This window comes from Empidonax traillii, unplaced genomic scaffold (assembly GCF_003031625.1).
Source record: "Empidonax traillii isolate 1590-97213 ecotype Southwest subspecies unplaced genomic scaffold, ASM303162v1 scaffold20:size5563877, whole genome shotgun sequence".
NCBI lineage: Eukaryota > Metazoa > Chordata > Aves > Passeriformes > Tyrannidae > Empidonax > Empidonax traillii.
In genome coordinates, this window is record NW_020955213.1 from 2,201,901 (window position 1) to 2,227,486 (window position 25,586).

Here is a 25,586-nt window from a genome sequence, read left to right on the forward strand (position 1 = left end):
AGTAACATCACATTCCTATCTCTATGCGCCACAGTTTCTGTCAAGACAAGTTACTGTATCTTTTCCTATCAAACACAGAAGTGCCACCAGCCTTCCCCTGAGGAGCTCTGCTTGTCAGGCGGGCAGGTGTGTGCTCTCTGCTGAAATCCTTGGAGAACCTCCTGGAACAAAAACCTCATCGCCTGGTTTGTTACGCTTTCAACAGCCATTTCTCAACGGCGTTTGAATCATAACAACGTTCCCGGGGAGTTCACGGCCCTCTTTGGTAACAGATCCACCAGCATCAAAAAAAAAAAAAAAAAAAAAAAAAAAAAAAAAAAAAAAAAAAAAAAAAAAAAAAAAAAAAAAAAAAAAAAAAAAAAAAAAAAAAAAAAAAAAAAAAAAAAAAAAAAAAAAAAAAAAAAAAAAAAAAAAAAAAAAAAAAAAAAAAAAAAAAAAAAAAAAAAAAGAGACTCTGAAGGGCCACGACTTCTGTATTTGCTTCCAAATCTTTAAAAAACAACAACCACAAAATACTAGGCCCGATGCAAGTCTGTATATATTAAAGTCATACGAAAAAGCTGATGCTAAATGATTCTTTATAAATACGTGTAAGAAAACCCATTTCCATTAACAGGCCGAGGGCTCCGGGGCCAGGCTCCAGCGAACCCCACCGTGCACCGCCGCGACCGCGGCTCCCGCGGGAGGACGGGCCAGGTGAGGGGCAGGGAACCGCCCCGGCTGAGGGCAGGGCAGGGCGGGACCCCAGTACGACACCCCACAACCCCTCCACCCTGAACGAGCCCGCCAGCACGGCGATAACGAGCCAGGATCAGTTCCGGCAAGTCCCGGGGCGGGTCCCAGGGCGGTCCCTGAGGCGGTTCCCCGGTCCCTGGGCGGGTCCCGGGGCGGTCCCTGAGGCGGTTCCCCGGTCCCTGGGCGGGTCCCGGGGCGGTCCCTGAGGCGGTTCCCCGGCCCCGGGGCTGTCCCCGAGGCGGTCCCCCGGTGCCGGGGCGGGTCCCGGGGCGGTCCCTGAGGCGGTTCCCCGGCCCCGGGGCGGTCCCCGAGGCGGTCCCCCGGTGCCGGGGCGGGTCCCGGGGCGGTCCCTGAGGCGGTTCCCCGGCCCCGGGGCGGTCCCCGAGGCGGTTCCCCGGTGCCGGGGCGGGTCCCGGGGCGGTCCCCGAGGCGGTTCCCCGGTGCCGGGGCGGGTCCCGGGGCGGTCCCTGAGGCGGTCCCCCGGTGCCGGGGCGGGTCCCGCCGCCTCCCCGGCCGCGCTTCCGTGCGCCGCGCCCCGTCATGCACGGCGGGCGGATGCGCCGCCATCTTTGCGCTGCCTCCGCCGTGCGGTGACAATAACAACCGGCCGGGCCGGCCCCCTCAGCAGCCAGCACAGCCCGAGAGGGGCGAGCGGGGCCCGAGCGCTGCGGCCGCGGGGCAGAGCGGGAGCCGTGCGGGGCCCGGGGGCTGGAGCCGAGGCGAGAGGGAGCCGCGCTCAGCCCGCCCCGCTGCTGCTCGGCGGAGACGAGGCGGCCGGAGCAGGAGGGGATCGCGAGGAGGAGCCGGGGGAGCGGGCGGCCGAGGGCGTTCCGCTGCCGGACAGCACAGCCCGGAGGAGCTGGTGGGGGGCGAGAGGCAGGAACGGAGGCGCTCCGCTGAGGAAGGAGGGGAAGCAGGAAGGCACAGGCAAACTACGAGAAGAAACAAAGTATTAAAGAGAAGGGGAAGAGGAGATTAAGTGATTACTCCGACAAAGAAGAACGAGAAGGAGGGGGAATACGGAAGGACTCCACTGATGAGAGACAGGAGTTGAAAGACCCCCCCCCCGAGAGACAACAGACAGAGACTGACTCTAAAACTCTCTCCTCTTTGTCACACCACAAGGATTTGATGCCCCTCAGCCTGTTCACTTCTGTGTGTTCATGTTTCCCACAGGTTTCTCTTCCCCCAACCCCCCAGCTGCAGCCCAGGAGGTCAGACCTGCCACTGATGGTAACACCAGCAGCAGCTCCTCCTGCAAGAAGAGAAAGTTAAATAACAGCAGCAACAGCAATTCCGAAAAAGAAGAATTTGATTCCATTTCCTCCTGCACCTCTTCTCCTTCCAAAAACACCTCCTCGTCATCCTCCTCCGTCATCACCACCTCCTCGTGCTCCTCCTCAGGGCTTGCTTCCTCCAACCATCACCTCCAGAAGAAGCTGCGCTTTGAGGACTCCGTGGATTTTATTGGACTCGATGTGAAGATGGCTGAAGAGTCTTCTTCCTCCTCCTCTCCTGCTGCCTCTTCCCAGCAGCAGCACCAACAGCAGCTCAAAAATAAAAGCCTTTTAATTTCGTCAGTGGCTGTGGGGCACCATGCAAATGGCCTGACCAAAGCTGCCTCCTCTACTGTTTCCAGTTTCGCCAACAGTAAACCTGGCTCTGCTAAGAAATTAGTGATCAAGAACTTTAAAGGTAACAGGCCATCATTTGTCACAACTTAGGGGGAGCTGACACTCGACTTCATGTTTTGTTTTCAGCCTGAAAACCGGTTCCTTTCAGATAGCTCCAGGTTTTACAGGACAGGCTTTTCTGTGGCAAACATTTCTGTACTTATGTTAAGGAGAAGAATGTTTTCTGGTGTGTGCTTGCCCAGTCATGTATACATCCTGAGCTACACTTTGCTGCTTGGAATTATCTTTCAGGCTCCTTTCGCTCTTGTCTGTTGGGAAGGCCTTAACTTGTATGTTAGGTGAAAGGTTTTACTACCTAAGTGTGTAAATTGCCTTTGTTCAAACTTGATACCTCTTTTCTAGTAATCCTGATTCAGAGCTTAGGGTACATTTTAGCCCAGTTTATGATAAGTCTTTGCACAGGTTGTGTTTTTTTTTAATTGGCCTTGAATCTACATGTCTTGCCTCTCTCCGTGTTGTCTGTTTATAGGTTAATCTGCCTGTGCTTAGTTTTAAATGTTGAAACTAAGGTGATTATCAGGCTCTTATGGCGGATTTCCTTTCTGGTTTTCCCACTTGCCTTTAAAGTAGGTAGTTCCGATTTTACTGAGTGTTTTCCGTGTAATATCCTCACTATAATTTATAATTGTAGTTTCTTTTCTCTGTCTCAACTTACTTTTGTTTTACAAGTTTACATTATTTTATAAATTCTCTCACAAGATGTGTTTGAGGTTCTCTAGTATTGTTACTAGAGACCAACTGAAGCAGAGAAGTGAAACTTTTCTGCTGTGATGCTGCTTCATTTTCTAGTAAACAAAAATACAAATAGGTGTAGGCAGAAAGCTTAGCTAAAATGCTGTCAATTTTTCCCTATAAAAATGCGGAAATCATGGACTTTTCTTACTTCCTGCCTCTTGCTGCCTTCCAGAATCGTCCAATATCTTGCTTCCTTGTGTTATTTCTTTTTCCTCATGTGTTGGGGGTTGGGGAGGGGTAAAAGATATTACTGACATTAAAACTGATTTCTAAATACCCAATTGACACAAATGTTCAGTAGAGGTACTGCATTAGGTAAGGATCAGGATTATTTTACCCATTGTCATGTTTTACAGCAATTCACAATCCCAGTGAAACTTGAAGGTTCTAATTCTCAGAAATGTTCTCCGCCCATCACAGCAACATCATTTAATTTGATTTTTTTTAAATATAAATTTATGATGCAGCATAGTGGGAAAGAAAGGCATTCTCTGGTTGTTTGTACGACCATATCTTTATGAGAAGTTAACTTTTCACATGTAAATTACCTATTAAATGTCATGGATTGCATGGTGCTGTGATCATCAGTGCTTATGAACTGGTATTTGAATCACTTGCTTAGAAAGGATGTCTCATGAATCTGACAGCTTTGCTTTTTATTTACTCTCAGATACTAAACTGAATAATAATGTTAAGATTATTGTGTTTATCTTAGTGGGATAGCAATAGCATCCTTTACAACTTAAATAACTTCCTAAAATCCGTAATCTTGGTGTTTACTGCTGAGCAGCACACTCAGGAGTTGCTAGTGAAAATAGGCAAGTCTGTAGTCTCTTGTCTCTCCAGATCCTTTCAGTGCAGCTAATGTTGGGATAATGCCAATATTGTAGGGAAGTGCTTGGGAGAACAAAAAAAAATTACTTCTCTCTGTTAACTTATTTCTCAGGAAATCATAAAGCTTTAAAATTTGTTTCTTACCTTTAGGTATGTAAAAGTCAATTATAGTAGAGTATAAACTCTGGGCCAGTTTCACCTGTTGGTGGCATGGATGTAGATGTGTCATCTTTCTCCCTAATTTCTCTTCTCCTTCCTTCTCCATTTGGGAATGTGCATATTAGAACAAAAATGGTCATTTTAGTTAGTTATGAGAACACACAGAATTTTGAAGTAGTTCTGGTACTCTAAGGATGTGACCTGGGGAATATCTGAGCCTGTTGTAAATGCTCTGGGCTTGCTGAGGGTGCTGCAGGGCAGGGACATCTCTAGAGAAGAGGCAGAAAAAGTAACAGAGGGGGTGAGATCTGTGAAACTCGAGCTGTTTGAACATTAAAAGAGGCTTAACTCTAACAAATACCCACTCGCCAGACCCAAGAGAGACAAAAATGGATTACTTTAAAATTGGAAGGTTTTCCTTGGGACCATAAAACCTGTATAATAATTATAGTGTTCCCATACATGTTTCTTGAGGATTTCTTTCCAACCGCTTATACAGAGTAGAATTAATGAGCAATAAATTAAAAAATAAGATACACACAACTCTGTATCTTTTAATCCATTATTTTCACTTTTTTTTGGCTCTGCTGTCCTGGTAGTGAGACTAATGAAGATGTAGATCATTCTTGCTGATTTTATCCCTTCTTGAGCTGATCAGGCACAGTACTGTGATTTTTTTTGTAACCACACCTACTGTTTTGGGCTACAAGTGCTACGATGTGTATTTGAAGAGCAGTGCTCAATTTCTACAATGTGTTACTCTTTCCAATGTAAATAAGATACTGCTTTTACATGAATGCTTTCTCAAATCTAGAGCCTCAACCCGCGCCTTTTCCCCTCAAAGCAGCGTTTTCATTTCTGTAAAAAGGTTCTGTTTTGTTGAAATACTTTCTCAAACTTTCTGTCATTTCTTTTAAAGATAAACCCAAATTGCCTGAAAACTACACAGATGAAACCTGGCAGAAACTGAAGGAAGCTGTAGAAGCCATCCAGAACAGCACTTCGATTAAGTACAATCTAGAAGAGCTCTACCAGGTAAGGGTGCTACGGGACAGGGATGGGGTAGGGCCTTTTGTTTCGTTGCAGGATTTTTTGGCTTAAAACACTTTTGATGCGGTGGTAAGAATATGACATTTTGCTTGATAGCTGCTTTTGTCACTGAAAAACTTGTCACCAAGTAGTTTCTCCATTTTAAAATTATGAGTAAAAATTTCACAAAACTTAACGTAGAGAACTCACAATTTTTTAATTTTTTTTTTCTTGCCACAACATAAGCCAAGGTTTGGTTTCCCTTGCAACAGTTGACAAAAATTAAATAAGGCAAGGATCTGTATTCCCTTTTCTGTTTTGGGGACATGGTGTTTATCTGCTAAAGGAAAAATGGGAAACCCTAAAACATTGGTGTTTGGGTAAGAAAAAGACGATTTATGTTAAAATATAATTTCTGAAGACAGTATCTGTCCATGATCAAGTATCAGAGATCATTTAAAAACTGAAACTTTTTATTGACTTCTTGTCTGTGAATAGAATACCATTTTTTCTTCAGGAATGGTGTTATTTTTATTTGATTGTCATTTTTTGACATTAGAGCAATCTGTCTGTTCTACCGGCTGAGAACCAAGAATTTTTTCCCATCAGCAGCTCTGATTGTTTTGTCTTAAATATTTTAGGAAACAATCAGACTTGAAGAGCATTTCCTGATCCTTTTTTCTAAGCCCCACTTCTGCTTTTCCCCCTGACTGTGTTGGGGAGGTTTCCCTCCTCACCTTTTCCCTACAAACATTCTGGTATTCCTGTTTTAGCAGCCTGGCAATGGTCCTGCTCTGCCTGGGTGTTCCTGGGTGCACTGGAACTTTTTACTCTACTTTTAAAGCCTTTCTTACCTGGTTAGTTGTTTGGTTTGTTCCTTTGTGTGTATCCAGCCTTCTCACCATCTCTTTTTAGTGTCTCTTCTTCCACTGCCCACCCCTTTTCAGTACAAGTTGCATTTCTGTGTGGGGAAAAAAGTCTGGTTGGCACAAAGTTCCTCAGTCCAGTTCATTCTTAAGCTCACTTAAGTAATCTAGAGTGTTCAATTAATTAACTAAAAACAGTGGGGATTTAATTGAATAATATATAGTATTGTTATTTTTGTAAAACTTTATGAATTTAATAACAAATTACAGCCAAATCTAGTGGCTGGTAGTGTAAATTACTCTAGACTAAATAACTGTGCAAATAACTGTTAAATGCTTGAAAGATACTTTTTTTTTTTTTTAAATACAAAGTTCTGTTGAAATTCTTGCTTCTACTTCACAGTTATTACCTCAATTTCTGCTTGCTCTTATCACAGGCTTAATTTGTTGGTGCTTGTGGTCAGAAAACAAAAGATAAGCTTTTTTGTTTTAAATCTCAATGATTCAACATTGTAATAACTTAGGTACTTCTCAGTGAAATAGAGTGCAATCAAGTATGATTTTTTTCCCTTTTTACGGAAATCTAAAAATAAATGTCTTGATTTAAAAATAGTAATAGGAATCACTAGTGTTTTTAGATGCTATCTAAACTAATGCCATTCCTGAACAGCTGCTTGGTAAATGGATCTGATGCCAAATATGCCTTGGCAGAGACCATTATCCCAGCATAGAGGGGAATTGCAAAAGAGTGCAAAAGTTCTGCTGCACACCTCAAAAGAAGATACTTCCTATTTTAATGGAGTTAAACTTCTTGAGTTTGGTTTAACTCTTGTCTGTGTTGGAAAATCCCACTGGGCAAAACCATTTGAAGCTTTATTTCTTTGTGAGACCTGAGCTTTGTACTTTGTTCCTCCTCAGCAAGATAAATTATACACATCTTTGAGATGCTGAAGTGCTACAGAAATGAATAATTTTCTTTAGATTAGTACCTGAAAGTAGAAACCTAGATATTTGTTACTAGATCCATACTTAATTTTTTTTTAATCAGTCAGAGTTAAATACTTAAGGAAAGTTCTGATTTTCTCTCATCAGACCTCTGATGAGAAGTGTTCACTTCTTTTTCCTACTTTTCCTCAGCAGTCAAACCCAGGTGTTGATGCTGCAGTTAACAAACCAAAACAAAATGCTCAAAACCAAACCCAGAGCCCAACTACCTCCATTCTACCCAAAGGAAATATGGCAATTCTTCAGGTTTTCTGAGCATCCTCAGGGCACAGGTTCCCCGATCAGAAACACTTAATCAACTAATTCAGAACATGATAATTTTTTGAACTAGAGCCCCTGAAGTTGTTGGGAATTTTTCATACATTACAGTTATTGTTGTGCAACACCAGTAATTTGCGAAGCATAATATTGCAGTAGTGATGTTATGCTTCACAAAGCAAATCTTAATAAAAGATTTGGTGTTTGTCTGCTCAGAAAGTTTAATCTCTTGAAAATAAAAAACCAGTTGAGCAAAATTCACAAAACATTTCAATGGATGTTATCAACAAAGATGCAGAAGTTTTACACTTGATGTTCAAACACTCAATCCTAGCAGATGTGTTTAACACTTTGGAATTTCTGATACAGAAATGCAGAAGCACAGATTTATATGAACACTTCCGAAAAGTAGTTGTATATTAATACATGTTAATTTATTTCACCATATACATTTGTCCACCTACAGTGCAGAGGCTAATTCTTTTAGGAATTTAGAGCAGTGTGGTTAAATAGTACTTGTTTGATAGTCAGCAGTTAGGACAGTGTTGGTAGCTGAGATGAGCTGGCCAGAGGTCCAGGGAAGGGGCCAGTGGTGTCCTGGGCTGGAGGATCAAAGCCAGACTAACGGTGGTTCCGCAGGTGACAGGCAAGTTCCAGCCAAAACATTTACCTTCCCAGCTCTCTGTTGGCTCCTCCAAAGCAAGTGGAAGAAATGAAGAAACCCAGCAAGTTTGCACTTGCTGAAGGTCTAATCAGGCTCCTCATGCTCAGTGTTTTCTACCCCTTTGTTCTTTTGAATCGAAGTATCGGGTTGTTTCCTGGTTTGCTGCCTGACCCTGGGGGTGCAGTAGTGGAATAGAGCTGAGCAGAACCCATGACCTGCTCTCAACAGTGACCTGTAGATGATGTTTTCTTGTCACATCATTGTATTTGTTTGGGCTGAAGCATTAAGGCTGAGAGTTCAACTTGTTGCTATTGCCAAATATTGATATTGTATACTTGGTTGATAATTGGAGCTTTCCTTATCATTGTCATTCAGACCAGTTTTAGCCTTAATTGGCACACTCACTCTCTTGCTGTGCCTGGGTAATTCTGACAGTAAGCTCATGCAGGTTTGGGGTTTTTTTTGCTGTTATCATTTTGTGGGATGGTTTTGTTGTGGGGTTTTGGTTTTTATGGAAGTTTGTTTTGTTTGTAGTTTTGGTTTGTTTCAGCTTTCTTTAATCCCAGAGTCAGTATTGGATGTAGTGCACTTGCACTGGTCCATAATTGCCATTGATATCCAGGATAAATCAAGGAGCTTCTTGTTTGGCTTTTTGGTTGTTGCTGTGCTTTCATTTGTGACTCTCTGGACTGTTGGAAGTATTGTGAGGCACTTGAGTGTAATGGAGTAGCTCTGCTCTGTGTCCTTCTGAGCTGCCTGCAGGTGCTGAGGAGCAAACTTGATCTTCCAGTCCTTTGTTTGTTTTTTTTCCCTAGGAGTTGGTGGTATTGGCAACTGAAGTCTTTTCCAATAAATTAATAATAGCAAGAAGTGTTAGCTGAAAATCATATATACCTCTCCTCTGGCTTCTGCAGGTGTTTTACAGAATAATCACCCATTGTCTTTCACCAGTTTGCAAAGAGTTAAAGTTGTTCAGTTGCTTTCCAATCTTGTCAATGGGTATGAATTTTGGAAAAGTCTTGAGATACACTTATGCACTTAAAGATTGTTTCTTGATCAGTCTCCAAGACATGCCCCCATTGAACATCTTTTCACTTGCTGTGAAGTGATAATTCTTCTAATACTTGATGATGACCTAGAAATTTGGAATTTGTCACTGTAAACATCTGGAATGTAGTCATGGTACTGATGTTCAAGGTTATAACTAAACCTACTCAGCCATGGGGTTGGTGGATGGAGATAAATAAAATATGTATATGTATGTACTTTTGAGGATGAGAGAAGCTTAATCAAGGAAAGGACTGCAAAAGGAAATTAAACTGGCAGTGCTTTTCCACTGCGGAGCGCAGCAGTGAATAAAATTAAGACCTTCAGTGTGAGCTCTGAGGTATGAAACCCAGCAAGCTGCTGGAACTTAAACTCACATCCTTGTTCTTAGAGATGCTGGTCCTGCAGTTCCAAATGAGATATCAGTACTCCAGCTGAAGTTGATAATCTGTGAGCTCTTCATGGCCTGCCTTTGTCTCCTGTTACCTTTACAAGGCCGTGTCTCTCTCTGGGGTTCTGCAGGTTAAAAGCTGTGAGAACCAGAAGAATTCCATGGTTGTTTGGGGGCGGGGTCCCCCTTTCCTTGTAAAATCACGTACCAAAATATAAACACATTTCTTAGTGTCTGCTTTTCTTTACTCCAGGCTGTTGAAAATCTCTGCTCCTACAAGATTTCTGCAAATTTGTACAAACAGCTGAGACAGATCTGTGAAGACCACATTAAAGCACAAATTCACCAATTCAGAGAATATCCTTTTTTAGCTGTTGACAAGCCAAAATGATTTTACCTGCAAGTGATGGATTTCTTTGACTAGTTCATGATGCTAGGCCATGGTAATCTGAATTCCTGGTTTTTGCATAGGTGGTTTTGTTTTCTTTTTTTTTTTTTTTTTTTTTTTTGTATTTTTTTTTTTTTTTTTTTTTTTTTTTTTTTTTTGTGGGACATCAGAGAACACAACTCATTCTTTTATGTCTGTAACCCTTGGAAAAGTGTGTGAGAAAGTTTCATTGGTATTTATGAAACACTTTGTCACAAAAACTCACATTAGACTTGCAGCAAGGCTTAAAAAGGCTGGATTGGCTGTATCACATCAGGCTTTTTTATACTGAACTTGCCATGCTTAGATAAACAGAAGAGTGTTCCAACAAGTAGTTGTTGCTTTCTTTTTGAGATCCTTTTTTTTTTAATTTGTTCAGATAATTTTGATTTCTGACTATTAACACAAGGACCCTCATTAAAAATAAACACGTTGCAAGAAGTTAACTGGCTCTTTCTGGGAGTAGGTGAGCTTGTTGGGCTCTCTGTTAAGTGCCTTTAAAAAATACAATAAGCTTGGTTCATTTCATTGCTAGCACTACTTATTAAGTATGATTTTCTTAATGATTTCTTCATGGATTCATTGGATAGTGTCCTTTTTCTAAAGAAAATAGACAAATGTTGGCAAGATCACTGCAGACAAATGGTAAGTTTTTTATCTTTTTAAGGAAAAACCGGTTGCCTTGCAGCCTGTGTTTTGCTTAACTTTTTTCCTTTTCAAACTTCTGAAATATCTTTTGCCTCAAGTGTGTTTCCTGACAGATTGGTCTGACCTTGGACACACACACACACCCCCCAGCTCCTCACTGTCACTTTTATGCAAACCTTTCTCTTTTATACCCATTTTTCAAGGAGCTGTTCTGTTATACAGAAACATGCTAAGAGTCCCATTGATCATCTTGCTGGGATTGGCACAAGGTGTTAAATAAATAGCAATGTCTAAGAAAGCACTTAGACACTTCCCATGGATGGGAATTTTGTGGTTGTTGAGCATAATTTGTGTTGCTCTTTAGTTTCAAGAGTAAAATGACTGTGGCTGTTTCATTCCTTCTCGTGACAGATTATGATTAGAAGTATCTTTTTGTTCTTGGATCGAACTTACGTCCTTCAGAATTCCATGCTACCATCTATCTGGTAAGGGCACAAAGAACAGAATTATTTGGGGGTACATTTAAACTTGCTTAGATCTTGCTGATTTTCAGGTTGTTTTGTGGGTTTTCTGTTTAAACCTTGGAGTGACCTGTAAATTACATGATAAAGGCGTATGTCCTTGTTGCAAAGGGAGATGTTTAATTTATTTACCGTGAATTACAGCACTGTTTTAGAATAGCTGTGATCCCAAATCTCATTAAAGTAGGTATCACCCTCCAGTTTGCACAGTTAAAGGAAGGGGTCTGGTCAACCACCAAAGTGCAAGGGCTTGGCGTGCCCAGATACTGACTTTAGTATGCACAGTATTCCAAGTTCTGTAAGTACCTTTGAAGGAAAAAGTTACTTAAATTACCCTCTTTTGGGCTTCAATTTCTGCCCCTCCTATTATTAATAATGATTATATGCCCTACCATACTTTTGGCACCACCTGAATTCCTCTGCCAGAGACTGGAGGGTCTCACTTTTCCTGAAAGTGTCCAGACCCATAATTTCAAATTCATGGAAGATTTGAGCTGAGATGCCCAAAGCAGAGATCCTTGTCTTTCACATCACTGAGTTCTTCTAAGCCCTGCCTCAGAATTAGAGATGGGGAAGTGCTGGACAAAAAGCAATGTTGTCCAAAAACTAAACCAAGGAATTGGAGCCCAGGGTGACATTTTTTCTCGTGAAGGCTGCTGTTCCAACGTCTTGTCAACCAACTGAAAAATAAAGATGCTGCAAAAGCAATGTGGTTATTTAGGAAAAAATATCTGCACTGGTCTTTAAAATCTGTAGCTTACTGTTCATGCTTTGTGGTGGTTTGTTGCAGTGTTCATGTATTTGTTCATCTGGAGTGATTTGGGAGCAGAGAAATGAGCAGTGCTGGTATTGGCCTCTTCCTTTGATCTAGATCAAGTTTTAATAATAGAGATTTCTGAGGTTTATTCTTATGCAATTTATTGAGCAGGCTTTGTTGTCCTTTCAGGGATATGGGGTTAGAATTGTTCAGAACTCATATAATCAGTGATCAGAAGGTTCAGAACAAAACTATTGATGGCATTCTTCTGCTGATTGAGAGGGAGCGAAATGGGGAGGCCATCGATAGGAGTTTACTGCGCAGCCTGCTCAGCATGCTTTCTGACTTGCAGGTGAGTAACCCTGCTTCACCTTTAAACCAGTGAATAACTCAAATCCTTGTTTAATGCTCAGTAACCCTGGATTGCTGTCATGTTGTTTCCCCAGATTTATCAGGACTCTTTCGAACACAGATTCTTGGAAGAGACAAACCGCCTGTACGCAGCAGAGGGACAGAGGCTGATGCAGGAACGAGAGGTATTTTCAGTGTTTAACAGTATTTGTTGTGCCTAATGACAAAGCACATGTCAGGGAGTGGAACTTTGCTGCTGCCTTAGCCAGTGTGCAAGGAAATATAATGTGACCTTTGTTTTGTAGTAATGTGAAAAAAGAAATGCACAGGCAGTTGTCTTCAGTCACAATGCTAATGATTTCTGCTTAAAGCTGGAGCTGCTGCTGCTGTTAGACCAGTACTGCTTCTCTTTTTCCCTTCTTGGTTGTTCTAGAGGTTTTTTTTAAACATACAAAACTGCTCTGGCATTTTCAGGTTCCAGAGTATCTTCACCATGTCAACAAGCGGTTGGAAGAAGAAGCAGACAGAATAATCACTTACTTAGATCAGAGCACACAGTAAGTACCGTCTCTGCCTGGTGGTATTACCTGTTTGGCTCCTCTTCTGATGAGGCCATTTAAATAGCTACAGTTCATTTCAGTTATTGACTGTCTATCAAATGCTTTTCACTTCCCACAATTCCGTGTTTACAGTGAAGCACTGTCTTGGCTCACATAGCTGATAGCTTTTTCTTCTAAGTCACTGATTATTTTTATATAAATGTTGGGTGTTTAGTTGGAGAAAAATAGGCTGCAACTCCCAGTCCAAATGTCTCTTTCTTGCTGAAATGCAATTAATCAACTGTTGTCCTACCTGAAAAGGACAGGACCCAGGATAGAGAATTCTCAAACTAAGGGCTCTGAATATTTTCATTAAAATATTTGCATATTCCTTATGGAGACTGGGAAATTATCAAATAGTGTCACTCTTCAGTGTTTTCTACTCAGAGGCAGGATTTCCCCAAACACAGGCAAGTGAGGTCATGACTGGTAGGGCAGGAGAAATATTCTCCTAAAACGAAGCCATAGAACATGTAGATCATTAATAAAGTCTCTAAAAGGAAGATGTTTTATTGCTACCATCACACATTTTTATTTTCTTCCTCCTTTGGCTGTTAAAAACATTTAGCTTGTTTAGTGGCTTCCTTCTTCCTCACCATTGTTAGTGGCCAATTCCCTATTTTGTTTTAATAGCTCTTGACTTGAGGTGTGGTTTTTCTATCTCCATGGTTTATCTCCCAAGGCATGAATCTCCTCCCATGAAACAGGAGTGGGTATATTATTTAACAAACTTCTGCCCAACTTCTTCCCTGATGGAATCATTGTCCAGCTGCCTACAGGTCATGTACAGCAGGCTTACTGTGTGAATTAAAATCATCAGTCAGCAAACAGAAAAAAGATTGCTTATTGGGGAGGGAAAATGATAAATATGTGTATAACCATTTTGGGTCCTTGGCCACATATAATTAGAGCACTCCTAATGAAAAGGTAGTTAACATGATCTCAAAACAAGGTTTAAAAGTGTTAATAATGGGAAAAGGAAAAGTAATTCCAATCATTTTTTTCTGTAGGAAGCCACTAATTGCTACTGTAGAAAAGCAACTTCTAGGTGAACATTTAACAGCCATTCTTCAGAAAGGTAATCTTTCTTTGTTATAGAAATGTTTCTAATTGCTGCTTCGGGGCTTTCAATCCTGGGCTGAAAGTGGCAGATTCAGGTGCTGGGGGAGGACGCAGGTTCCATCACCCTTTAACACCCTTTGCTCCTCAGTTCACAAAATAGCACTGACCATTTTGCAAGAGGGCAAGTCCCACTCTCCTTGTTGGAGGGAAGGAGATGCTGTGCTGTCCTCTGCTACACAGCAAAGAGAAAGGACAACTCGAGGGGACTCAAGTTCAGTCTGTTAAATAGCATTTTGAAGACTTGGAGGTAAAGGAAAGCGTAGCCTTCAAATTACGGCTGTAACAGGAGGGAGAAATACTGAGTACTCCTAACAAAAAGCAGCTTGTTTTAGAAATGTAGTATAATTTGAGCAGTGGAATACGTTGCCTCAGTTCTGCAATAGCCTCTGTGGAGTCAAGTGACCCTCTCTTGATGTGAGAATCAGGAAACAGAAGCAGGGGCAGCAAGAGCTGAATAATGAAATGACCAAATCCTTAGTAGCTGGATTCTGGATGAAACAACTATGTGAGCATCTTCTTGCACATCTGTAACAAACTCCTCACTGAGAGGAGTATCAAGTTTGCAATATTTACCCATCTGCTTCCTTAGAACCTTACTGTGATGCATCAAGGCCTTCTCCTCCAGAAAGTTAAAATGTGAATGGTGAAGATAACCCTCAAAGCTGCTTGCCTTCAAACATTAACATTTATTTTACAGCTGGAGTTAAGGCTCAGAGCTGCCTTGCCAAGGAACTTTTCCTACAGATCAGTACAGTGTAAACTTTTCAAACCTTTAGAGAAGAGTAAAGCAGAAGTCAGCAAAGGTTTTGTCATAAGGGTGTTATGAAAAGTACATGTAGCCCAAGATACCCACTGTAACAACAAGGTTTTTAAGGTTTGAGCTGGTTCAGGCAGCCATTCTGTGTTTTGCTGTTAAACTAGGTAGCTTAAAATAACCCCCCTGCCCCCTCCCAACAATTGTTTGATAAAAAATATTAGTTTTGAAGAGGTCTCATACTGTAACAATAAGCCATGCTTTCTTTGGGTTAAGCTGGTTTTAATTTCCTGCTGAAATTCTTGCATTTGCAGGTTTAAACCACCTTCTTGATGAGAACAGAATTCAAGACCTGTCACTTCTGTATCAGTTGTTCAGTCGTGTCAGAGGTGGAGTACAGGTTCTCTTGCAGCACTGGATTGAGTACATAAAGGTACTGTTCCTAGAACTCTGGAACAAATCCCACTACTGTGTCAGTGAGGTTTATACACAGATACTTGAGTCATCTCTATAAACTATTGCCTTTTAAAAAAATTAAATACTTCTTGTTTATAAACATGTGTTTAATAGACAGCTTTTGAAATGTCCTGGGAAAGGTGCAGTAACTGTTCTGGCCCTGTCAAAGAAAACACTGAAAATTCAGTTGAGTTACTGAACTCCAGATAAGTTTGGAGTTTATAACCTTGCTCTGGGGGACAGCTGTATTTCTCCAGGAGTTATTTTGGTAATGGCAGAATGTTTGTCTTCTTCCTGATAAAATTTCCCATCAGAACGAGCAGTAGCTTAAGCTAAGAAGTTTAAAATTATTTCTCAGTGAAAGTGCAATAGGAAGTATGGTTGTTGTAAAGGAAGGCTTTGGAATGGCCTGTTAAATAAAATGGAGTTTAGTGGGAGCTTTACCTGTGTAAAACCTGAGGCTATAGATGATAAAAAAGGGTGTGTTAATTTTGTCATGCTAAACTTCATTTCTTTAGACAAAAGTCCTGAATGCATTCACTTATCAATTGGTTTTGAATCAACATAAAAAATTTAGGAATCATTGTATAGTAAATACTTCATAATAGTATTTTGTTGTGTTAGTGGAATTAATATGAGTACTAGAAACAACACATTAAGAAGGTAACTTCAGGCTTTTAGAAATCTTGTCATTTAAATTAATTGTTCAGGCTAACTGAAAGTTATGTTTTATTTTTCAGGCATTTGGTAGCACCATAGTAATTAATCCAGAAAAAGACAAAACCATGGTCCAAGAACTACTTGATTTTAAAGACAAAGTTGACCATATTATTGATGTTTGCTTTCTCAAGAATGAGAAGTTTGTAAATGCCATGAAAGAAGCCTTTGAAACATTCATTAACAAAAGACCAAATAAGCCAGCTGAACTCATAGGTATTTTTCTTCAGTTTCTTCCATGTGAGAATGGGGGTGTGGAGTTGCTGATGCAGCTTAGAGATGGGATATGCTGGAATTGTGTGTCAGTCCATGCACAGTGCGTGTCAAACTGGGGCTTTCCTGTGCTGCCTGATGCAAGGGGATTGTTTCAGGGGGTAGCATTAAATATCAAGAACAAACTCTGTTTATCAGTTCACTGGCTAGGCTGTAGAAAAGTCCAGGGCATCAGAACTTGGTCATTGCAGCCATTGGCTGGTGTCCAGCCATGACAATACCGCTAATGTGATTTTTTTCAGCAGCTTACATAACTGCAGCCCCAGCACACGTGCACAGAGCTGTGAGGGGCTCTACACATCTCTGTGGCTTAATTGTGAAAGGGAAGAGAGCTGTGGGTGCCCTGGAGCTCTCCCAGTTTGGGGACAGAGTCTCTAGTTTGCAAAGAACATTGGTGACAGATCTGTACTCCATGCCTGGCACTCTGCACTTGTGAATTCCTTCATCCTCCCCACACAGGGAATAATACCTGCTTTGCAATTGGCTGTGCTGTTAGGTTTGTGGAGTGATGCTTTCTGCCCTCCTTTTTTTGCATTAATTCCCTAACTGTAATGTGCTTACCAGACCATTTGAAATTAAACAGTAATCTGCTAGAGGAATTCAGCAGTGTAGTCAACACATTTAAATAACTGGTTTACATATTTTTCTTCTGATCCTTTTGTTTTTATTATATCCGTGTCAATCTGTAGCAACAGTGACTTTCTGCTTTGAGATCACAGTATAGACCAGGATTTTTTTTACACAGGCACAAATGTTTTTAACGTTGTGTATGCAAGTAAAGTTAAAATGTAGTAATTCCTTATCTGAAAAAATATATTGGGCTGTAATGTTTTTATAACTTTATTGCCTCTATGAAAAGATATCAAGTTTGCCGTGATGAAACTGATAGAAAGTGATTTCAGGATCATTTACATTTTCAAGATTTCACAATATTAGATTTATAAGGTTTTGTTTCAATGTGATATTGAGCATTTGCTAAACTCCTTATTCTTCAACACTTTTAGCTAAATATGTAGATTCAAAGCTTCGTGCAGGCAACAAAGAAGCTACTGATGAAGAACTTGAAAAAATGCTGGATAAAATTATGATCATATTTAGATTCATATATGGTAAGTACTAGGGTTTTTTTCGGGGGATGCAGTTGTTTAATCAGTAAGGTACTTGGAAATGATTTTTGCAGTCTGTCTGCATTTTCAGGTGTTCATTCTCTGTGGATGTGGTTTATTGGTGTAGTGCTGTTTAAATACTGTGCCTGTTAAAATGTCAGTAACAAGACTTGACCTAAAATCTGTTGCAATCTTCATGTCAAGGCCCTTTTTCCTTTACTGAGCTTCGAATTGGGCCTCGTGTTGGTAACGTTTGTTAAAAACCAACAATGATTTGTGATCACTTCCAAATCTCGTCTCTTACAGGAAAAGATGTCTTTGAGGCCTTTTATAAAAAAGATCTAGCAAAGAGACTATTAGTTGGGAAGAGTGCATCAGTGGATGCTGAAAAATCTATGCTTTCCAAACTCAAACATGGTAAATATCTATCAGCTTGCTTTCTTTTAAAAATAGTTGCTTTAAGAGGCCTTCCAAGAAGTGCTGTTAGTGCTTCCCCTTTTGCATGAGGGCAAAAGCCTCCCATGAAAGTCTGGAATGACTGGTGGGTTTTGAGGAGACTCATTTGCTTTAGGTTTTGTAATTATAACAGCAATAGCCAAAAATCAGGGGCTTGGAGTGTATCCTGTAGGAAAGAGTCAAGGTTCCCTGCTGAGTAAATCAGTGAGGTGCTCAGAGAGCTTAAGGATGACTCCCACTTGTCATTCACTCTGTGTAAGGTCTGGAACATGAAGCTGCCAGCTAGTGGTCCTTTAGTCTGATCTTATTGTTTCAATGGATGGAATCTTTGGGTGGTAAGAGTGAGACTCTTAGAGCTTGATCTTGTTCCACCATCAGGAGACAGTTTGGCAGGCAGCTGATAGGGGTTGGAATTGTCACCTGAATGACAGTGGCCACCGTGGGCCCAGGATGAACAGTCAGGTCCACGTGGGAAAAGAACTGGATTGCAAAATAGCTGCCACATTAGAATATTTTCCCCTTTCTTGTTTATAACCTTAATGTGTACCTTAATTAGAATCCTGGCTTTTATGTAAGAGCATCTGCTGAAATAGGTCATCTTGCTTAAAAGTGCATTCTGATATTTAGAATAACTACTCTGTGGCATTGAAAATAAACAAGATTAATTTCTAAGATTTACATTTTCTCTTTTATAGAATGTGGAGCTGCTTTCACCAGCAAACTTGAAGGAATGTTTAAAGATATGGAGCTTTCAAAAGACATAATGATACAATTCAAACAGGTACTGTTTGGGGGAAAGCCTGTGCTGTCTGCGCTTTTGAAAATTTTACTGAATGTATTAAGGGTTTTCTTGAGCAACAGAGTTAAAAAAACCTGGAAACTGCCTTCTTCAGACAAATAAACCAAGTAGCACCTGCAGCAATAAAAGAATTGTAAACTTAAAAAAAAAAAAACAAAACAAAAAACAAACAAACAAACAAAAAATTTTAACACTAGTTCTAAAACATTTTTAGCACCACTATATTTTGGTGCCTGACTTGGAAGTGTTTGCTTGTTAATTCTGGCAATGTCTTGATTTCGAACAAATTTCAACATTCTTTACTCCATTCACATATAACTAGGTAGATCTTCACATCAGTCTGCTAAAACACTACTTTTGCTGTTTTCTTCCTGGGTGGAAGTGCCTTTAGAACTTGAGAAAAGTGCTTTTCTTAATGTTCTTGTCTGTAACTTGCAGTTTATAGGTCTCCTTCTTCTCTGCTCTTGCAGTGCCTGTTCCAGCTCTTCAGTTCTACCTGAAACACGTTTGATAAGCGTGGTTTTATTTCAGTGTATGTTGTTTCTCTCTGCAGTATATGCAAAACCAGAATGTCCCTGGCAACATTGAACTAACAGTGAATATTCTGACTATGGGTTACTGGCCAACCTACGTGCCTATGGAGGTCCATCTGCCCCCAGAGGTAATGAGCACAGACAGGTTTTACAAGTATCAGCCTCTCAGAAATACATCTTGGGATCAACTGCAACTTGCTTTTAAATATGCATAGAGAAAGAAATGCAGGACTGTCTCTTTGTAAATGAAATTTGTTTTCTTGCAATTCCTGTCATCGTTGTAAGCCTTGATTTAAGGCTTAATTGATTGTGGAGGAGGGAAGGATGCTTTGAAAGTAGAAACTGTGTTTTAGTGTTTTGGGGTTTTTCTTTCTTTAGATGGTAAAACTGCAGGAGATTTTCAAGACCTTTTATTTAGGAAAACACAGTGGTAGGAAACTTCAGTGGCAGTCAACACTAGGACACTGTGTGCTAAAAGCAGAATTTAAAGAGGTGAGTCTGTTGTTTCTCTTACTCCTTTGCTTTATCAGTTCCAAGTCTGGGTTGTACCTCAGGGATATATCAGGGAGCTTTTTTGTGTTGTGGTGGAAAACTTAGCACTGTTTTTGCAATTCTGTTTAACTTCTTGCTATCGTTTCCAGAGTTGGTAGTTTATGAAATAAAGTAGTAAGGTCTAAGAAGATGCACCCAATTTCTGTATCGGTGGGGGAAAAAAACCCTGTTGGTTACTATTGGGGAAAATATTCAGTGGGTTTAGCTCCAGATTAAAAATGGCACTAATTTTTGTAGTGGGGAGAAAAAAAAGGGGCAGTTCCTTAGGTGGCCTTACATCATCTGACGGCATCAAGCATTTTTTCTTTATTTCAGTAGTGAAAAACTTACTGTAAAGTTCTGGATTGTACAAGAACACAACTGTTTTTAAAAGGGTTTCCAGTTATTCCCCTTCAGCATTTCTTCATGGACATGAAATTTTCTTATGAAATAGGCATGTTTAGCCGTTCTATTTTTCAAAAAAATGTTAATGTTAAAACAAGTATTATCAAACTTGGCTGTTTCAAAGATTCTGTAGTTCCTTATACTGTGTTTCTTAGACTACTATTTGTGTTAGACTTTGACTTGAAGGTCTTTCAAATTGTAATGTTAAGCATTCAGTGCTTTGAGATTTGTCCTGAGCAGGCTGATGCATCTTGGGTGAATTTTGTCACAGGATAGAATAGCCCAGCCTTGTGACCTGTAGCTTGTGCTACATTTCATAGTAAACACAAGGTGACCAGTAACTTCTACTTGTTCATATTCCCAAATAAATAATGTCCTTTAAGTGAAATCACTGACATGCAATAGTGACTTGTTCCTCATGCTCCCCTCATCCCCTCCCCTCCACCCTCCCTTTCCCCCAATTCCCCACAAAAAAATAAAGCAGCCTAGTGATATTATTTATTTCCCTTGTGACAGGGCAAAAAAGAACTTCAGGTCTCCTTGTTCCAGACATTGGTGCTGCTCATGTTTAATGAAGGAGAGGAGTTCAGTTTAGAGGAGATAAAGCAAGCCACTGGAATAGGTTGGTATTGAAAACAGCCAACTGCTTCCAAGTGTTCTTACTGAAAAAAAACCTAAACAACTTGTTTCTGCTTTAGAGGATGGAGAGCTGAGAAGGACACTTCAATCTCTGGCTTGTGGCAAAGCCAGAGTACTGACTAAAAGCCCCAAAGGCAAAGATGTGGAAGATGGTGATAAATTCACATGTAATGATGATTTCAGACATAAGCTCTTCAGGATAAAAATCAACCAAATTCAGATGAAAGAAACGGTATATTTTTTTTAATCCTCTGGGGTCTACATCCTTGGGTTAAGAACCTTGTTGCCTGCCCATTTCCAAGCTTTTTTCCTCTCAGTTGTGATGTACATTCTGATATCTCTGTCAGAGTTACCCATGTAATTTGGATGACAGCACATACCTACCTACCAGTGCTGATTTAAATGTGTGCTTCTATACTAAGACACCAGCGATGTCTCTAAATAAGGTTGTTCAAGAGAAGTTCCAATTAGGGAATGTTCTTTTCATCCTTTATCATTCCCTGGAGCTTTACTGAATATTTTGTTGAACATAGAAACAAGCTCACAGTGAACCTTCCCTGACAGCTATCCAATGTAAAATCTGTGCAAAGATTTTAATTCCTTGCATAAGTGGATTTTCTAATGGACGTTTATATTTGTAAAGGATTTGTGTCAGATATATGACAACAGATATTTTACTGTCTTACACTGAGGACTGTCTTAAAGATACGAAGAAGAATTGTTTTGACAGTACCAGTGTTCTCACTGAAACTCTCCCAAATGGATCCTGCAGGTAGAGGAACAGGCAAGCACTACAGAGAGGGTGTTCCAGGACCGGCAGTACCAAATCGATGCCGCGATTGTTCGGATCATGAAGATGCGCAAGACACTGAGTCACAACCTGCTCGTGTCAGAGGTCTACAACCAGCTCAAATTCCCAGTCAAGGTGTGCTAATGGTTTTTTTTCTAAAACTTTACCAGTTCTCTTTATATTCCCTGGCCTGCCCTCAGTTCAGCAGTGCTTCTGCCTGAAAAATGCATTTCTTTAGCATTACAAGGGGAAAAATACTCCCTTTCAGGAATTTTTGAAGTGCCAGTTGCTAATAAAATCTATTTCCAAAGGCTTTCAGTGCTGTAGTTTGTCAGCAGTGAGGGTGCAGCTGGCTCTCCTCATTACCTGCATTTGCAGTGTTCTGGCAAGGCATTCTTGGGCACAAGGGGAAAATGCTTCAGATCTCAAAACCAGTTCTGCATTACATTCTTAATGTGGTTGATACTTTTTAATAAATTAGTAACCAGTAAATGCACGGTGGTTTTTCTAGACAGATTGTTTAATATCTAGGAATTAAAAAAAAATATCGGTGAATGTCTCAAAGCTGAAAAAGCCCACAGCTGCAATATAAAATGACTAGCTTATTGTGTACAAATGAAAATGGGTTTTCAAATAAACAGTGATGCATTGTTGGAGTTCAAATATATGACGCTTTCTATCAGTAGAAATGTAAAATAAAAGGTCCTGCCATCTCATTCCATTTTATTCCCTTGGTGAGTTCCTGCAGGCCTGTAAGTATTGCATAAGCTGCAGTTGGGCTTTGTAGGAGTTTAACAACTGATCTAAATGATTTTCCTCACTCTTTATCATGAGGCATTTTTATAAAGTCCTTCACCCAACAAAATCAGAGGGCACCCAAACTGTTGCAAAACTCATTTGCATAAAGAGGAATTGAAACTTGTACCATCTTTTACCAGTTAAAAGTCAGAAATAGAAACGCTTTGGTATGTGATGCATGAACTGCACTTCTTTAGAGTTCAGTTCAAACAGCAGTAAATATCTTTCCCCGCTGTAAAAAAAAAAAAAAAAACAAAAAAAACCTATGTTTAACTGCAGGTGACAAGTTAATTTTGTAACTTTCTCTTCCATCAATTATACACTGCAGACTTTAGAAGCTCTGATACTTTTAGAGGATTTTTTTTGTAACTGGGATTTCTGTTTCTTCAGTCATCTTAAACAATATAGACATTTGGTTTAAGTGGGGAAAAAAAGAACCAAAAAAGCATTGCCTGCAAAGTAATAATTCTGCCATGTGCTTTCTTTTGCAGCCTGCTGACCTTAAGAAGAGAATAGAATCCTTAATTGACAGGGACTACATGGAAAGAGATAAAGAAAACCCGAATCAGTACAACTATATTGCATAAACATATGTTGGCCTTTGTTTTACTGCACACTTGGTGTCCTACACAGTTGCCAGTGGATAAACTAGCCTGTTGATCCCGTTAATTGACTTTTTATACTACCGATGATTGAATGAAAGCAGTGTAATGGAAAAGTATAGTAGAGTGGACTTCTTTCAGTGGTTAACATGCCCATTTAAAGAGTACTATTTACATTTTAAGAAGAATGCTGTTGAACTCTTTGCATGTTATTTAGTAAGATGTGCAGAAAGCTGAAAGAAAGTACCTGGTCTTTTGTGATTCCATTTGTCTCTGGGTCTGAAGAGGAGTCCCTTGATGTATGACAGATGTCTTTCACATCTTTAAACGGAAACAGAAGGTTAATTAATATAAGAAAATAGCCTTTAAAAATGCTTAAACTGCATGCAAACTTTTAGTTTACTGTACAGAATGCATTTCAGTTATACATACCATTGGTTTGGTTGATGCCCACACTTGGATTTTTTCCCTTGAGGGAGGGAAAATGGGGAATAAGCCAAGCTACGCTTATGGCTGATCTAATGGAAAATATTCTTGATCACAATTTAAGACAAAATGTTACCAATATAAAACAATGTATAAAGTTTGCAGTGTGGGCATATATGCTGTATATATAAGCACCATTCTTAAATAACTGCTACAACAAAACAAGTTCAAGTTAGATTTATATGGCTTGCCTGTGAGACTTGGTGTTCACCTTTGGGAATTTTAAGCATAAAACAGCCATAATGGAAGAAGTGACAGGTTTTACTAGTCATGGGTAGGAGGCCTTCACCTCTTGGCAGCAATACTCTAGAAGAAAGAATCTATTTACAGATATCTATGAAAAGCCACACAGTTATTGTGGTAAAGCTGTAAGAACAAAAATTGCAAATGGATTTTAATACTTGTTTTGCTTTGCAACATTCTAAACTTGAATTAACCTCAAGGTTTAGACAGGGCAGCTCTTCTAGGACTGCCCTGCTTTGGATTGCTTTAACTTAAAGCTTTAAGAACTCAGCCCTAGAGCCTAGCAGGCCTCCTAGAACCCAGAAGCCTACCTCTCATATAGAAAGTTAAGTATTGCTACAAGGCATCTAAAATATATTTTCTTAGATGACCAGAGAGCATTCTTTGCATCTTTATAAGACATGGGAGAGTAAGTCACTTGAATGTAGAGCTTTGTTTCAACAAAATACTTTTTTTTTATTATTTTATTGCTTATAGCAGCATGTGCCAGGAATATATGGGAAAAAAAAGTGTCAGCAGAAAAGGTAACTCCTCCACATAACAGTTCTTCCTTACCCAGCCAGGCTTTAGATCTACGGTCAGCTGTGTTGCAGAGCACAATGAAAAACCTCATCCTCTTTCAGGCACTGATAGTCCTGGGGAATACCAGATATTTCCTGAAAGCCAGATGCTAGTTTTGTTTAATGGCAGTGTAACTTAGCTCTCTATGACCTACAAACTTCTATCACTGTGATCCCACATTCAGGGTTGTGCATGTGTGTGTGTGTGTTTGTGTGTGTGTTTTCTATCTGACACATCCCATCCTTACTGTATTTTTTTTTATCTGCTGTTTAATTCCACGCTTTCTCCAGCTGTGTTTTCTCCCGAGCTCTTTTTTATGCAGTCCTCAGCTGACAGATGAAGCGAATGTGGGCTTTTTCTCCTACTAAATTATTTGCATTCACCCTCAACTAACTGTCATACAGCTCTTCGTGATCTGCAGAAAATTTACCTTGCCCCCCCTTGACACTATTGTAGCATAACCACTGGTAGACATCCAGGACCACCCCTGCCTCTGTGAGAAAAATACTGACAGTAGAGTTATGTGGTAAGAAACTTGAAGACTGCTCCTGCAAATCTTCAAGTATTAGTTCACATAGAGATCCACTGGGGAGGAATGAATGCCCCCCACCATCAGAAGAAACCCTTCTGTATTTTGCATTCAATGTTCCTTTTTCTTGTATGTGTTTTGTATCTTCAGCCAATAAAAGATTCCTTTTAAAGAGAATTGGAGAAGAAGCATAAGACTTAACTCTTTGGGCCACAGGAGATGATGCATATCAGTACTGAGCTGGTTCCATTCAGTCTGTTGTAGCATATAAATCTAACACCACTGCATGTTTGAACACCCCTTCTGCTAAAACCCTCCCTCATTACACAAGTGTCGCATTCAGTCAAACTGCAAAGGTCTGGAGGTTTATTTCATTTTGATCCTGTCTATTTCAGTAACTTCAATGCAGAAAATACCATATAGAAAATATCCTCAGATCTCATCAGAATCCCCCGGCCCGAGGCAGACCCTAAAGGCAATCGAGTTAAAGCAACCCAAAGGAGGGACTTTGAGAACCCTGGCCAGGCCGGGAGAGGGGGTGAGCGAGGGGAGGGGACGAGGCTTCTCCGTGGAGCTTCATGGGTGTTCCCCCAGCCCTTGTTCATCTCTTCTGCCAAGGTCTCCCTCATTCCTGGTTAATGACAAAGCTGCAGCCAAGGTTTGCCGTTCAGCCGTGCAACTCTGCAACTTCTTGCTGGGATCATGTGCCTGCCTATTGAGCCATATATATCTCTGTAAGAAAAAACTCCCGTGGGCCTGGACCACAGCTCATCTGGCTACAACACAGCTTGTCTGTTTGGCCACACATTTTTAATCCTGACTCTTGCATGCAGTTTATAGCACCTTGTTCATAAGAAATTGCAGTTTATTCTTAGAAATATATATTTTAGGTTTTTTAATCTTTATACCCATAAATGGACTATTTTTTTGTCTTGGCTGGTTTCAAAAGTGACCATTTTGTTTAAATGCTGTAATTGCAAATGTGTTGTAAACGTTATTTTGTTCTATAGTTTACACAAAGGTGCCAAAGTAAATAGTTAATAAAAAAAAGACAAACAAACCCTAG

At 40.2% G+C, this 25,586-nt stretch overlaps 1 protein-coding gene across 1 annotated transcript; it reads left to right on the forward strand.

Moving 5' to 3' along the window:
- Positions 1 to 1,276: 1,276 nt before the first annotated feature.
- CUL4B (cullin 4B) lies at positions 1,277 to 25,586 on the forward strand. Its single transcript, XM_027898318.1, has 20 exons — positions 1,277 to 2,430; positions 5,077 to 5,192; positions 9,671 to 9,774; positions 10,420 to 10,489; positions 10,904 to 10,977; positions 11,960 to 12,122; positions 12,217 to 12,306; positions 12,596 to 12,678; positions 13,731 to 13,798; positions 14,911 to 15,029; positions 15,793 to 15,985; positions 17,047 to 17,151; positions 17,455 to 17,565; positions 18,300 to 18,385; positions 18,957 to 19,064; positions 19,315 to 19,428; positions 20,389 to 20,494; positions 20,571 to 20,743; positions 21,284 to 21,436; positions 22,591 to 25,586. Exons 1-20 carry the CDS (start codon positions 1,899 to 1,901, stop codon positions 22,684 to 22,686), a joined length of 2,664 nt encoding a protein of 887 aa, XP_027754119.1. The 5' UTR covers positions 1,277 to 1,898; the 3' UTR covers positions 22,687 to 25,586.